Source organism: Theropithecus gelada, chromosome 12 (assembly GCF_003255815.1).
Source record: "Theropithecus gelada isolate Dixy chromosome 12, Tgel_1.0, whole genome shotgun sequence".
Classification (NCBI taxonomy): domain Eukaryota; kingdom Metazoa; phylum Chordata; class Mammalia; order Primates; family Cercopithecidae; genus Theropithecus; species Theropithecus gelada.
The window spans coordinates 51,241,205-51,255,772 of record NC_037680.1 but is presented as its reverse complement, the minus strand read 5'-3'; the positions used below and the strand labels follow the sequence as shown (position 1 = coordinate 51,255,772).

The 14,568-nt window shown below is 35.3% G+C and overlaps 1 protein-coding gene across 3 annotated transcripts in view; it reads left to right on the top strand.

Annotated features, from left to right (window-relative positions):
• The window catches only part of CHN1 (chimerin 1), a 200,155-nt gene that overhangs the window by 120,423 nt on the left and 65,164 nt on the right, over positions 1–14,568 (top strand). For 2 of the 3 annotated variants that reach the window (XM_025405368.1, XM_025405367.1), the window contains one exon: positions 1,585–1,873. The exons of the other annotated variant lie outside the window; for it this stretch is intronic. In XM_025405368.1, the coding sequence (XP_025261153.1) occupies positions 1,585–1,873 (289 nt within the window). The remainder of the gene's footprint in view (positions 1–1,584; positions 1,874–14,568) is intronic. 3 annotated transcript variants of the gene reach the window in all.

The window sequence follows — 14,568 nt, the reverse complement described above, 5'->3', positions numbered from 1 at the left end:
CTATGAAGTTACTTTCCATGTGGCAGATATTGTATATTAGAAAAAAAAGGAAATGATGAAAGCAGTATATTAAACTGAAAAACTTTTGTATTTAACTTTGCTGTAGAAATTTCACCTTTCTAATTTTTTAGGCTTTATAATGAAAATTTGCTTGGGAGAAATGTGTCTTTAACATTAGAGGAAAATGGAGAACAAGAAAGTTTAATTATATGGATAGTTCACTTAAGTGTAAATCAAAATTTGATTGTTACTAAAGGATGGATAAATTATACTTTAGAAGGGCCAACATGGATAGTACGTTGGATTCTAGATTAAATCGTTATTAAAGTCTAATTTGAACCAAAGAAACAGACATGCCTCTGGCCATTATTTTTAAAAATGTTTTATTTCCTTTCCATATTTTATTTCCACATTAAGATGTTTCTAACTCCTATCCATTTGGAATATAACCTACACCAGAACAATTTTGTTATGTAACAAGGTTGTAGTCCCATTTAACACTTTACTTAAACAGCGTTTATTTTAGTGTTTTAGTTCATCCCTGTTCTGTGTACTTTTAACAGTGAAATTAAATATATCCTTTGTGACTTGTTTAGTTTTTAATTAGTCTCACTCAGGGTTACCTTCAGGAGACCATGACATTGGCAGCTCTTGTTACCATGTTGCCTTTTGACATCTGCTTTCATTAGAGTCAGTGCATTTTCTTGCCTGTGTCTTCCTGCAAGGACACTGATGTTAATCATGCCAAATTGGATCCATTTCTGAGGCTTGCTGCAGGAAACAAAATACTGAAATTATCATAAAAGTAAACCATTATTCTTCAGTTGTTAGAGCACATCATCAGAACATAAAATTGAAAACAGAATTTCTATAGTCCAGTAGCTTATGACTTTTGTGCCATATTTGTGCCATATATGTGCAATATATATATTGCAAACATTTCTTGCACAGACCTAACTAGCAGACAGAATAATGACTTTTTAAAAAGGAAAGAATAAGTCCTTGGCTTGTGGCTAGAAGTAGCAAAAGTGTGTTTCTGTGCCATGCTGCCTTGCATGGCTCAGGTTTCTGGAGTCAGCTCTACTTTGATTGCTGGCATCATATTCTGGTTAGCCCTAAATGGAGCTTTCCTTTTAAAAGACATGACTGCTGAGGTCTAAAGTACATTGAATATTCTTATTGATCAACTTGAAGAAAAAATGTTAGTATAGAAATGTCATCTATTATGGAGTTGGCCAATTGAATATTGACTATGTTTTAATGTGGTGTGAGGTTTATTTTCTCCCATTTTTTCCACAGGCACAATAAAGTGGTTAAAAAAGATAAATAAAAAAAAAATTCTTCCTTCTATGGTAGGCATGCTTTTGACTAGTTGTCCCTAGTTATTACAAGTTCATTCTTTGTGTTCAAAGGTTTAATTTTATATATTCCAGACGATTCAGAGAGATTAGCCACAGCTTATTTAAACAAAGAAGATACACACAAAACAAAGCAATAGTTTTTTGTTTTGTTTTGTTTTGTTTTTCAGAAAGAATTCAGTTGCTTACTTTTCTTAAAAACATCTTTCCCATTTCATTGAGGCAGATTTGGAAGTCAAACCAGAAACTTCAGGCTCTACTACGATGGCAAGCACTTTGTTGGGGAGAAACGCTTTGAGTCCATCCACGATCTGGTGACTGATGGCTTGATTACTCTCTATATTGAAACCAAGGCAGCAGAATACATTGCCAAGATGACGATAAACCCAATATATGAGCACATAGGATACACAACCTTAAACAGAGAGCCAGCATACAAAAAACATATGCCAGTCCTGAAAGAGACACATGATGAGAGAGATTCTACAGGCCAGGATGGGGTGTCAGAGAAAAGGGTAAGCTACTATGAAACCACACTTTATCTTTTTCTGTTTGGGGTTCTTTTAAGAAAGCCATTATTGCCAGAAGAGATTGATTTCTCCACAGTGCTTTGGAAAGTATATGCATTTTTCTTAATGTCTAGTTTCTGTGATGCTGAGCTTTGCATATAATTAATTCTTGTTCTATTAAAATATGTCAGGTATATTTTTATATTCCTCATTGTGTTCTGTTTTATCCGTTTCACAATTTGAAAACTATGTTGGAAAAATGGCCCCTAATAAAAAATAGTTCAGGGAATTGGTCAGAAGCATAACTCCTGGTCAAGAAAAGATAGCAACTATTACATAAGTAATTGAGGGGGTTGCATTGTCTCACAAAATTACTTTTCTGTTTTCCTTGAAGATAATTTACTTTATAAATAGTTGTGTTCTTAGCAAGATGTTATGTGTGTGTGTATATATATATACACACACATTTTGGGAGTCAGTCATTCTTGAGTAGGAGGACGATTTTTCTCTTTATAATCTGTTAAGAAGTAATTGAATGAGTATGATTTACTTTTACTTTTCTTTAATTATAAAAGACAATTTAAGTTTTTTAGCTGTCATATTTTAATTGTGATATATTTCAGGTTAACATAAAAGTTTTAATTTCTTGGCATTAAGATTATTTTACTTCTGAAAATTGTCCCCAGCCTCCTACTCACCCCCAAGAAAAAAGTAAGAGATTTTCCTGATGTTTTATAGTATGTGACATTTAGTTGGGGGCATTTTATGTATTATAATTGGAACTGTGTTAATTCATAGTTATGTTTTTAAGTATCTTCAATTGCTAAATCAAAGAAATGCAGTAGGTCTTGAGCTTGGATTCTATCACCAAATAGATCTGTGTGCAAGTTGTAATACCTGATTTGTCTGTGCTTTTGATTGTCTTATTTGTAACATTGTGATAATGGTCAAGTTGCTGTGAGGAGTGAGTGAGATAGCTAGTGTAAAATGCTCCATCAGCACTTGGCACATGTAGACACTCAGTGTAAGTCTGGTGTAATGTTATTATATAGCAGCCATCTTACCTCAAGGCAGCATCCTCAAATAATTTCCCATTACCTTAGAGTATTTGGGTACAGAATGAAAATAAGAAAGTTTGTGTCCAGCTCAAATTTTAGCTTTTGGCAGATCTTACATTGGCATTTTGTGGCTACGGAGAAATCAGCATTTAAAAGGATAAACTGTAGAAAATATGTAAAAATGGTTTTTTATATATTCATATTTGCTAGGAATCACAAATCTTGTTTGGAAGTAGCCAGAGCTTAAAATCCTAAATACCTGTTGTATTTAATATTGTTCTTTTCATGGTCTAGTTCCTATTTTCTCACTATTGGTTGGTTTTCCATCTATGGCATTTTTCAGTAATGCTTATATTTGAATATCTAATACTGACATTATATTCTTTGCAGATTTGCTAGAACATTCTAAGTCAGCATTTGTGAAATGTTTAAAAATGTGTACATGTGAGTCTTCAAAATTGATCAGCCTAGTGATAACCTTTGTTAATGCATTCTGTACGTGCTTTCCAACACCAAGGGACTTCAGCTAAAGACACTTAGCTGTTTAACAATTAGGCAAGTCATTTGATTTCACCAGGCCTTGGTTGTCCCCCCATCAAAGTGGAAGTGATATTCACAGAGATAGTAAGCTGAGGTAGATACCTAGAAGACCCTTGTAGCTCCAGGAGTCATGGTTCCCTATGTATTCTAGCAACTTTCTGTGCTGAATTCCCTGGATTGTTTTGTGCTGGTGGACAGCAATAGCTACTGAGAGTGAAACTGCTGGCGCTGGGAAATATCTCTCCGCGGCAGTACATAATTAAGAATCATTTTTAAAATTATTCTTTGCTTTAAACCGCATGCATCTTAAATCTAGCTGGCTTAAAATCTACTCACTCAAAAATAGATTTATTTTATTTACAGGTGTCATCCAACAGGACAGGGTTGATGACCTGTTCAACAGCTTGAAACATTGATTCCCTGTCACAATGGATGACATTTGTAAGTAAAGACAATCATGTTTAATTGATTTAAAGTATCTATTGACACAAGTATGGTTTAATAAATATTTAATGGGCCCTTAATAGCTAAAACCCCTCTTGTTCATGAATTCTTTACCTCAGAGGCCAAAAGTGTTGGCTTTGCAGGAATTAGCATGCTGTTGTGGAAAGATACTAGTGTTGGAATTAAGAGCTATGTTCTAGTTCTACAAGAATGAATTTTATATGTCACTTTGGGCAAACTGCTTTACTTTTCTGAGACTGTATTTCCCTAGCTTTATGGGAGGGCTTTGGACTAGGTGGTCTCCAAGATGTGGTTCTTTTAGTCTGTGATCCTTTAAGGAGTGTAGGTATTGTAGAAGAAAGACAATATCGTACCAAAAGGAATACCTGATGGGGTCCTGAGAGGTGAGGTCTGTTTTTAGCTTATTCACCAACTAATTGTGTGACCTTGGGACAGTCACCTCACCTGTCTGGATTTCAGTTTCTTTGTATGAGATAAGGTATTTTCTACAAAACATTAATTACACAGGATTTTAATAAATACTGCAAAAAGGGTTCTATGCTCAAATAGGTTTGATGAAAATTTCAGTTTTTTTAAAAGTCTGATCCTTTCTGTAGGCCTTCTCTGCGTTATGCATGACCTAATGTGATTATGACTCTCTAAGAATGCTCTCATACTTATTTGATCACCCTGCCGTTATTAAGAACATTTTTGAAAAATAATGTTTCATGAAACCCACCTTGGAAAATTTTGAGCCAGCTAATCTCCTAAGGCCTTTCTTTGTTTTAAAATAGAAAGATGAGAATTCCAAGTGTTTTTATTTTTTTGTTGCAATCCTAAAGGTGTAAGTTGTGCATCTGAGCTTTTGGGAAAGGCTGGCAGGATGGTTTCATGGCCGTGAAGGTTTTTACCATGAGGAGTGAATCCTGAAGATTCTTACTTGTCCCTAGGATCTGGTAGCCTGTTGTGAGGGAAAAATATTTTTTTCCAAGTGATAGCTATGTCATTTTCCTCATTAACTATTTAAGTTGCTTCCTCAGCTTGAAATATCGATTGGAAAACACTGAAATAGATAAAAATATTTAATCATGAAATTGCAGCATCTTGAGAAGCCAGACTTTCTTCCCTTCTAAAATGGCTTAATTTAGTAGTCCAGACTGGCCAAGAACCCAACTTTTATTAGTTACTTCTTTTTATTTATCTTGGAACTATATTTGAATAGTTTGGTATTCCAAGTGGTGAATACAATATGTTTACGTCAGCAGATACTGGACCAATGGCTGAATGCAATAGTTTTTATGATAATTTTACACTTAATAATTTTAATTCCCCCAAGCCATGCTTTCAAAATGTCTCATATAATTGTTAATAATATAAACTATCAAACATGATATAATTTACATTTCAGAAGCCATACTGTGAGCCAGATCTCTGAATCTAGGCAGAATGTCCTTACTTTGGGATTTTGTTATCTAAGATCTAAACCTGTCCCACACATGTGTAAGGGTGCCTGCGATGTCAAGGGTGTACAAAATGAATTTTTTTGTTTTATGGAACTTTGACACACTACATAACCTATGTGTGTTCTGTGTATTTTTTTCTTCCCCTCTAAGCTTAGAATGAATGCAATGCTTGATACATTGTCATATTAATTTATTTTTAAGGAATTTCTTTAACATTTAAGTTCCATTGTTGAAGAATTCTTTTGCGATCACCAGACTGTGTGTTGTATTAAAAAGCCTTGTGAAATTTTAAGTTGAAATGTAAGTGGGGTCCTTGCCCAAAACTGCCATAACTACTTGAATTCTTTGGATATCTCCACAAAATGCTAGGAGTCTTTGTTCCCTGCAATAGCAAAAGGGGCATGGTCAGTCTGCTTTGTTGATTGACTTAGTCTCTCACAAAGCAAGTCTTCTAAATGTTTTTACTTTGCTTCAAATAGATATATAGGCCGTTACCTGTATCCATGTAATCTCAGTGTACAAATCAGCAGTAAGGTGATACTTAATCACGAATAAAAGTAACAATACCAGAGGAGTACATGGCACAAAGAAGTTTGCAGAAAACTGTTGATTTCTTGATTTTGTACCTTCCCAGTCTTTTGGGCCTTTTTTGTCATTCCTTGTTCATGCTCAAGCTGTGCTCCTCTATTTGTTCTTCTCCCTCTTAACCCTGCCTTTTAAAATCCACTTCTCACTGTCCCCCAAATTTACATGCTCTAGTCTCCAATGTGGCTTGTTCAAGGTTAAGATCAGTTGTTCTGGGATGAACAGGCTCTTAGAGATTGCCAGTTGTGCCCAGGGTTACTGATTTGCATTAAAAAGCCAGTTTAGTAATTTATGAGAGAGACTATAATTTCTGCACAGAACTTCTCATAGTGCATTTATCCTCTCTAAACAGCCTCCTTCAGAAATTAAGTTAAATTTTTTAAAAGTATGTATTAGTCTGTGTGGTCTTGAACAAGTCCTTAACCTCCCAAGTCTCAAGTTGCCCCAGTCTCTAAAATGGGGATTATGGATACCATTACACTGGTGGGCAGGAGTATTGCAAGGATTTTATAATGTGGCCTTCCTAGTAAATGTGAAGCATTGCATGAAGAATTATTGCTTTCTGGGATCAGAGTAGTTCCCAACCAGGTGCCCATTCCTTAGTCTTAGTACTATCCCCCTAGCTTTTGCTAGGAATAGCATGTTCAGATTTCTCTTTAAGATTCATCTTTTGAGTGCTTGAACTGCCCTTTAAGTTCACAAGATTGTTATCTTGTATTAGGAGCAAAGGGCTCCTAATTGCTTTATCAAGAAAGCAGAGTTTCTCTTTTAATAATATGGTGATAGCTCTGTCTCTGCTCAGGAAACATATGCCTTTGTCCAATAATTCTCTAATGACTTTTAAGGCCAAAATATATTATTTTCCTGTGATATTTGCATTTTAGTATTGAACAGTATTTTAACTCTCCTTTCCCTGAATATAATACAAGTCAAACTTTCTGCTGCTATGCCTGTCAGTGAACTTTTATTAAACCTGCACTCCATGTTGAGCCCATTACAATCTTTCAGATTTTCTGTAAGTCTGTTTAATATCTTTATATTTCATTTTCTTTAAATAGTCTTTCATGAGCCATCTACACAAATAATTTCTTCTTGATATTCAGACATTATGTTGGATCCTTTTTTATTTGAGACAGGGTCTCACTTTATCACCCAGACTGGAGTGTGGTGGCACAAACATGGCTCATTGCAGCCTTGACCTCTTGGGCTCAAGCTGTCCTCCTGCCTTAGCCTCCTGAATAGCTGGGACTCCAAGCCATGCATTACCATAGCTGGCTAATTTTTGCATATGTTGTAGAGACCGGGTTTCTCCATGTTGCCCAAGCTGGTCTCAAACTCTTGAGCTCAAGTGATCTACCCACCTCAGCCTCCCGAAGTGCTGAGATTACAGACGTGAGCCACAGTGCCTGGCCTTATGTTGGAATTTAAACAAGTTAAGAACAAGGCAGGAATATTATCTCTATCTCTTCTTCAGTCTCCTGAACTAACTTATCTCCTATCAAAATTAATTGCACTTAATTCAACATTTATTATATGCCTCCCATTTGCAAGGAACCAGGCTAGGCTCTGGAGGAAATAAAAGATGTTTAAGATTTAAGCCCTATCTCAAAGAACTTACATTTTCATGTTTTGTTATTTCTACCTATTTAATAACACTTAGGCATCTTGAAAGCAGGAGGCAAGCTGCCTTTATCATCTCTATATTATCACAGGCATTAAATAAATATTAAGTTGGACTCACTTTGATTTGAGTTTGCCATTATCATAGCCCAGCAGACCACAGAAAACACTTTTGTAGATAAGAAAACTGATTTTTCAGAATCATGAATAAGAAATTAATATGAGATTCTGGCATTCCACCCCAGTTTCAAGGCTTTCGTCCTCCAGTATTGTTTCATTTGTGACTCGACACCTTGAGTTTTGTTTGAACAGTTGTTGACTGACTAAATAAATGACTTTTTAAAAACGAGTTCAGCCAAATCCAAGGTCCTAATAGAAATCAGTCCTGAGGCTGAGAAAGAAAAACAGTCATTCAGTTTGATTTGCTACTATATATTTTTCCCTTAAAGAATTCAGAATCCTTAGAATGTCCTTGGGAGGTGGAGAGGGTCATTCTTCATTCTATGGTTAAAGCATCAGAGATAGAAAACAATTGTCTTTTGTGACATGAAATAATTTGTGAGGGTGGTGGCTAGATGCTCCTCTTTAGGGATATGTTGAAAGCAGCTAAGATGGTAAGTGGCCAAGCTCATGGCTGTCAGTTGTGTATTGGGACCATGTATACCTTAACAGAGAATCCCATGCTGTAATGATTAAAGAAAACTCAAATGGGGCCCAGGAAATTATTTGTGTTAATCTCATCCATCCTTCCATCTTATCACCCACAGAAAAGATTAGTAATTGAAGGCCAGTAGGGAAAACCAGATGGAAAGAGGAAGATGGAAGATAAACATCAGTTTCCCAGTTCCAAAGAACCAGGCCAACAGAAGACCAAATTGTAATTTTCCAAGCCAGCTGCAGTTTTGGAAGGTTTCTGTATCTGGGCCAACTAAACAAAATCACTTAAATTGCTGATTTGAGGGTTAGAAAAGAAAGCGATTCGAACACAACTGCTATTTCAAAGTCTTTATTTTGGTGAGGAAATAATCATTGGTGGCAAAATCTTCATTCTTCTAACTTTTCAAAAGGAATCAACTCTGGTAGCTTATAGAAGAGTATCACCATTTGGGGTACAAAGCAAGATGAGACTATCAAGCAGTTAATCTGGTCTTGGCCACGTTGCTCACTAACTTTGTGGGCAGTTCTAAAAGAATCTGCTTTCCCGTTGTAAATCCTCACATTAGACCACATGCTCCGGATCTGTAATTTTCATCTTATGCGCTTTGCTCCATCGTATTTTCCTTTTTTGTTTGGAATCATTTCTCTTTTCTCCTAATATTTGTACCTCTCAGAGATTGGAAAACAATAGCCATACCTCTGAGCCTTTACTTAAGTTATGAAAACGCTTGTTTTTATATGGCCTCATAAATTAGTCCCTAACTCTTTGGGGGCCTCTTTCAAATCACTACAACTGGTCAGAAATGCTTAACCATAACATTATATTGCAATAACTGGATTCTTTCAACAGGAAATTATAGGCAGCTATAATGGCTACTAATCTTATCCTTGTCTTTATATCCCTTTTAAAGTATGCTGCATTATTTTCACTGTGGTTTGTCAGTAACTTGAAGGAATCAACCTTCATTTCGTTAGCTTCTAACACCATTCAGTCAACATTCACTAAATGCTGTAGGTTTGCTGATGGCTTCATTTACATTCTTAAATTTTACATCTCATCCAGTGTAAACATTTTCCTTGATAATATCTACATTACTTCATCTTGTACTTATTTATTAACAATGTTTAGTAGAAGATCATCTTTATGGTAAAATTTCCCTCCAAAACAGGGGCTTTTATGCAAGCTGCAGATTGTTTAGCACCTTCTAAAGAGATTTTGCACCCCTCTTCCTTTCACCCACTCAACAGGAAAGGATCTCTGTTCTGGGTATAGTTTGCTTATTAACTTTAGAATGGCTTTGGGCTGCCGCCTAAGTTCATAGTGAGAAAAAGAGCTATAGTCTTCATCCCTTGAGAAAGTTCTGTTTTTCTTTATAATGTGGAAACTCTACAAATGAGCCTATATCTCCATGTTTCTAAGAATTTTTAAAAAGTCAACTTTTTAAGGTATAATTTACATGCAGTAAAATGTGCACAGTTCCATGTACAGTTTGATGAGTTTTGACAACTATATGCACCTGTATAACCAACCCTACAGCCAAACTCCAGAAAGTTCCCTCATGCCTTCTTATAGAAAAATTTTAAATTGTTGACATAACAGGTGACATCTTATTTTTAGTTTCTTATATTTGAAGTACTCCTTTCTTTGTTTTTCCTCTTTTTATTTATTATAAGCATATCATCTAATTATCTTTAATATCTACCTTCCTTAACTCCGATTTTGGAATGTAAAATTTCTCATCATTTTTCTTAGGGAAATATGAGCAACGAAGGAATTAGAGGTGTATAGTAGTGATTACAAGGCAGTATAACTTGTTGAATCTTTCTGTCTTATCATTAGGGAGTCTTCACCTTTTAATCAGTAATAAATGCTTCAATAAATTTGAGTACACCAATGAGGGAGGATACCTGGGTGCAGGGAGGAAGAGCCTCTCTGCTCTGTTGGGATCTTCGACCTGAGCCAGAGTCATTCAGCCAGCCCTCCTTTAATCATTGGCTATACCTTTGCTCTTCCTTTCTGGCCTGAACAGGTCTCCCAGAAGGTGATACTCATGATCACAGTTGATGGGAAAGTAGAGCACCCCCTACTCTCTGAGTGTGAACTGTACCTCATGGTACCAGGTACCACAGTGAGAAAAACTATCATTTCTGCATTTCCCTCTCCCAGTCTTACTCAAATGGGAAAATTATGGCAGTTGTATGATTTCAGAGTTTCCTATGGAACACCACTACAACATTTAGATTTCTCTCCTTATACTCCTTAAAACTATGTAGGTGCAGCCCACTCAGCTGCCCTGTAGAATGGAGTTCTCCTTTACCGAGTCCCAGGTGAAGAATGACATTCTCTTGTGTAACAGCCTCCTATGGGTAGATTGTGGGTTGTATAAAATTCCTAGAGAAATGATTATAACTTTTCTTCTGTTACCTTTAGGAAAACTTATTGGAATATAATTGTTTGAGGAATGTTAATATAGGCAGAACCTTGACTTCATTCTAATTTCTTTAAAAAAGATTAAATCATTTGCATATTAGTTTTAGTAACTGATTTCAATGCACCTTGACTGGAGTAGGCCCTCCGGTGATCTGGAATTGTTCTCTAAGGAAGCAGCCATTAGGAACTCAACAATCTCTTCTTGTGACCTACCTTTAGAATTCTGCATGGTTTGTTGGCCACATTCTAGACGTGTAGTGTTTCTTAAGGCTGGGAGCACCAGGAATCGTATTGCAGAGCGGAGGGCACCAGAGTACCAAAGTAGTAGAAAATTGTAGAAATATTTCATTTGCACTGACTAATTCATCATGTTATGCCAGCAAGTATAGGTGATATTTGTGAGCAAGTCCAATCATATTATCTAATATATCTAATTAATAAATTTAAGATATTTTTCCAAGTTTTAAAGAAATATAAGCTCTTTATTAAAAAATTGGAAAGATATGAAAAACAGAGAAAGAAGGAAGGGGCTTACTTATGGCTCCACCATTCGAAGACAACTTTATGTTAACGTTTTGATGAGTTTCCTTTCAGTCTGTCTTCCTATGCATAGATTAATGTACACTTTTATATTTTAATTTTAAGTAACTCATGTTTATTGCTTACAAAAATAATAAAACTATGAGAAACAATAAGAATATATAAATTACCCCAGATTACACCATTGACAGAAATATAACTAATAATATTCTGCTGTTTATCCTTCCAGAGTTGGAGGGCAAGGAGTCTTTCTTCTATATAAACTACTTTGTAATTTGCTTTATTGACCATTAGGCTATGAACAATCTTTCCATGTGAATATACATATATATTTCTGCTTTATGTTTTAAATGCTTGTATAATATTCCTTTATATGCAGGAATTTAGTCCCTTACTTTTTTTTATTCATTCATTCTTTAAATATTCATTGTGTAATTAACAAGACCATCATGGCTCTGTTCATGAAGTTAATTTTTGTCATTCACACCCAGAATACAAAAAAAGAAACTTGAATATTATTTGCATCATTTTTAAAGATGAGGAAACGAGTAGAGAGAGAGAGACTCTTTTTGCCAGGACATTTTGTTCTTTAGTGATTGGTAATCAGTACTCTTTTTCCCTGTGCTCTCTATGTTTAATAATAAATCTTCCTTAAGTAATCTTTTTTTTTTTTTTTTGAGACAGTCTCGCTCTGTTACCTGTGCTGGAGTGCAGTTTGACGCAATCTCAGCTCACTGCAACCTCTATCTCCTGGGTTCAGGTGATTCTCATGTCTCAGCCTCCCGAGTAGCTGGGACTACAGGCGTGCACCACCACAGTCAGCTAATTTTTTGTATTTTTAGTAGAGATGGGGTTTCACCATGTGGCCCAGACTGGTCTCCAACTCCTGAGTTCAACTGATCCGCCTGCCTCGGCCTCCCAAAGTGCTGGGATTACAGGCATGAGCCACTGTGCCTGGTCCTTAAGTAACCTTTAAAAAAAAAAAGAAAAATTAAGTAAAAAAAAAGTTGTCATTTTAACAGTCTTTGTAAGTTTAGAATTTTGTTTACTCTTGTAAAATGGCTTTTTCATGTATTTCCAGAATATTTAATGCTCTAAAAATCAGCATTTATTTATAAATAAGGATAACTAATAAAAATTTAAATTTATAAATTAATTTCCTTTGATGATAATTAAAAACTTGTGCAAATTGTTTTTCTTGAAATAGTCAGTATATTTAAAATTATAAAACTTCTATATGAGAGAAACATTTTTCTGAGTTTGCTGAATATAGAAAGTTTGTACATTAGCTTCATATGTAATCATAGTCAAGCTTGTCTACACTTTAGAGTTGCCCAGTTCTAAATTCACAAAGTATTTTGAGAGGAAAGGATTTCCATAATTTCCATCTGCAGCATGCATAGAGGGGCTTAGCTGTAATTGTTATTTAAACCAGAACTATTTTGCTATCTTGTGGCTATAACATTCTAATTACCACGTATTTCAACGTGAATAGTGAATTCCCTTAGTCCCCTTACAGATAAAGCCCCCCCCCAAAATGCCTTTCCCTAACTAATGAATATGAAAATGCTTTTTTTTGGAAGCAGTGTTACTGCAAAGGGATGGGTTTTTCTGTATTTTATTTTTAAAAATCATACCGACATTGATTATAAATGTTTTTAATATTGCATCACTTTTGATTTCGTACAAAAATATTTTAAACTTTTAAACTAATTTATTTTTCTTTAGAACAAGGTACTTAAATAGTAATGGATCTTTAATGTTTTATCTGGTGTTAAGACTCCTAAAAGAATTTCTATATCCTGTATGCTAAGTGTTTGGTCATAGCTTGGAGTGATCCACAGTATCTGGTTCTTTTTCTGCTATTCTTTTCCTCCCTTAATTTCTTAACTTTTTGAGATTTGTTTTTCATAAAGATCCACCTTTACTCTTTAAACAGAAACACTTCAAAAGCAGCTTTATTACATGTTATGTCCTATTTATCCAGCAGTTCCCTCACACACAGAAAATAACCAACTTTTTAATTGGGCATCTACTTGGAAGAAGAGATCTGGATCCTAGTCTGTCACTTTAGCTAATGATTTTTGCTTTAAGCATGTCTTAATAACCTCTCTGGGTCTCAGTAGTAAAATGAAGGACTCAGCTTCATAGATGACCACAAGGTCCCTTCTAACTGCCATAATTTTCTACCCATATGTTCTTTTCGTTAACCCTTAAGAGGTTTTTCCGATTAAAGATTCTGTACTTCTGACAACTTACTCCAAGAGGTAGAATAGGCTGAACATATACATGTTTAAGTATAGACATGAACACTTAAATCTGCTACTGACTAGGATTATAAATCTTTGAGCCAATCAAACCATTCCCTTTGGCCTTAAGAAATTGAAAGCCTCTTCTAGCTCCCTACTGTATTTTTCTAAGAATTGTAAAGCTTAGAATTATAACAGAAATAACTAACATTTATTGAGCATGGTGTATCAGAAGCTGTGCGAAGTACTTCACCAGGTTATCTCCTTTAATCTTTAATGCAATCTTTTAGGGATAGGTATTAACGTGGAGATCTTTGGGGGTGATAGATTTATGGTGAGTTATCAAGATATTCTTAGGGGCTGTCTTAATAGTGCATCCTCTATTTTTGGGAATGAAATCATAGAGAACAGCCAGACCCTTCCACACAATGCCCCTTGGTATCACTGTAGAGACTTAATGTTGGACTGAATAAAGACTAAGTAGATCACTATCTTTTGAGTAGTTAGGTTACCAAAAGGGAGTAGTACCTCTAGAGCTGCCCAAAGGAAGTTGAAGCATGGTTCAGACGGATCATTAAAGAATGTCACTCTAGAATTGCATCTCTTATGTTCAGTTTTTTAAATAAACTCTTACCAAATGCGAAGGAACGAAGATTCCAATTCATTGAATAAGAAAACCTATGATACCGAATTTTAAATATAGAAAAACAAAATACCATTTCTTAAAGTGTAGCTTAGTTCTCTCTTAGTTGCTTATGTCAAATGCTGTCCTCTCTTCATTAAGTATCACACAGATGTACAGATTCAAATAGTCTTGTTCCTTTCATACAATAAACAAATAAATACAACATACAACAACAATAAATAAATAAGAAAGGATTTAGACTTAGTAGTTGTGTAAATTTACACATAAGTGTGCACTAATTCAACAAGTGAATTTTATTTTATTTTTATTTATTTATTTAGAGACAGGGTCTCCATCTGTCAACCCAGGCTGGACTATAGTTGTGTGATCATGGCTCACTGTAGCCTCAAGAACTCCTGGGCTAAAGCAATCCTCCCGCCTGAGCCTCTAAAGTACTGGGACTACAGGCATGCGCCACCATGCCTAGCT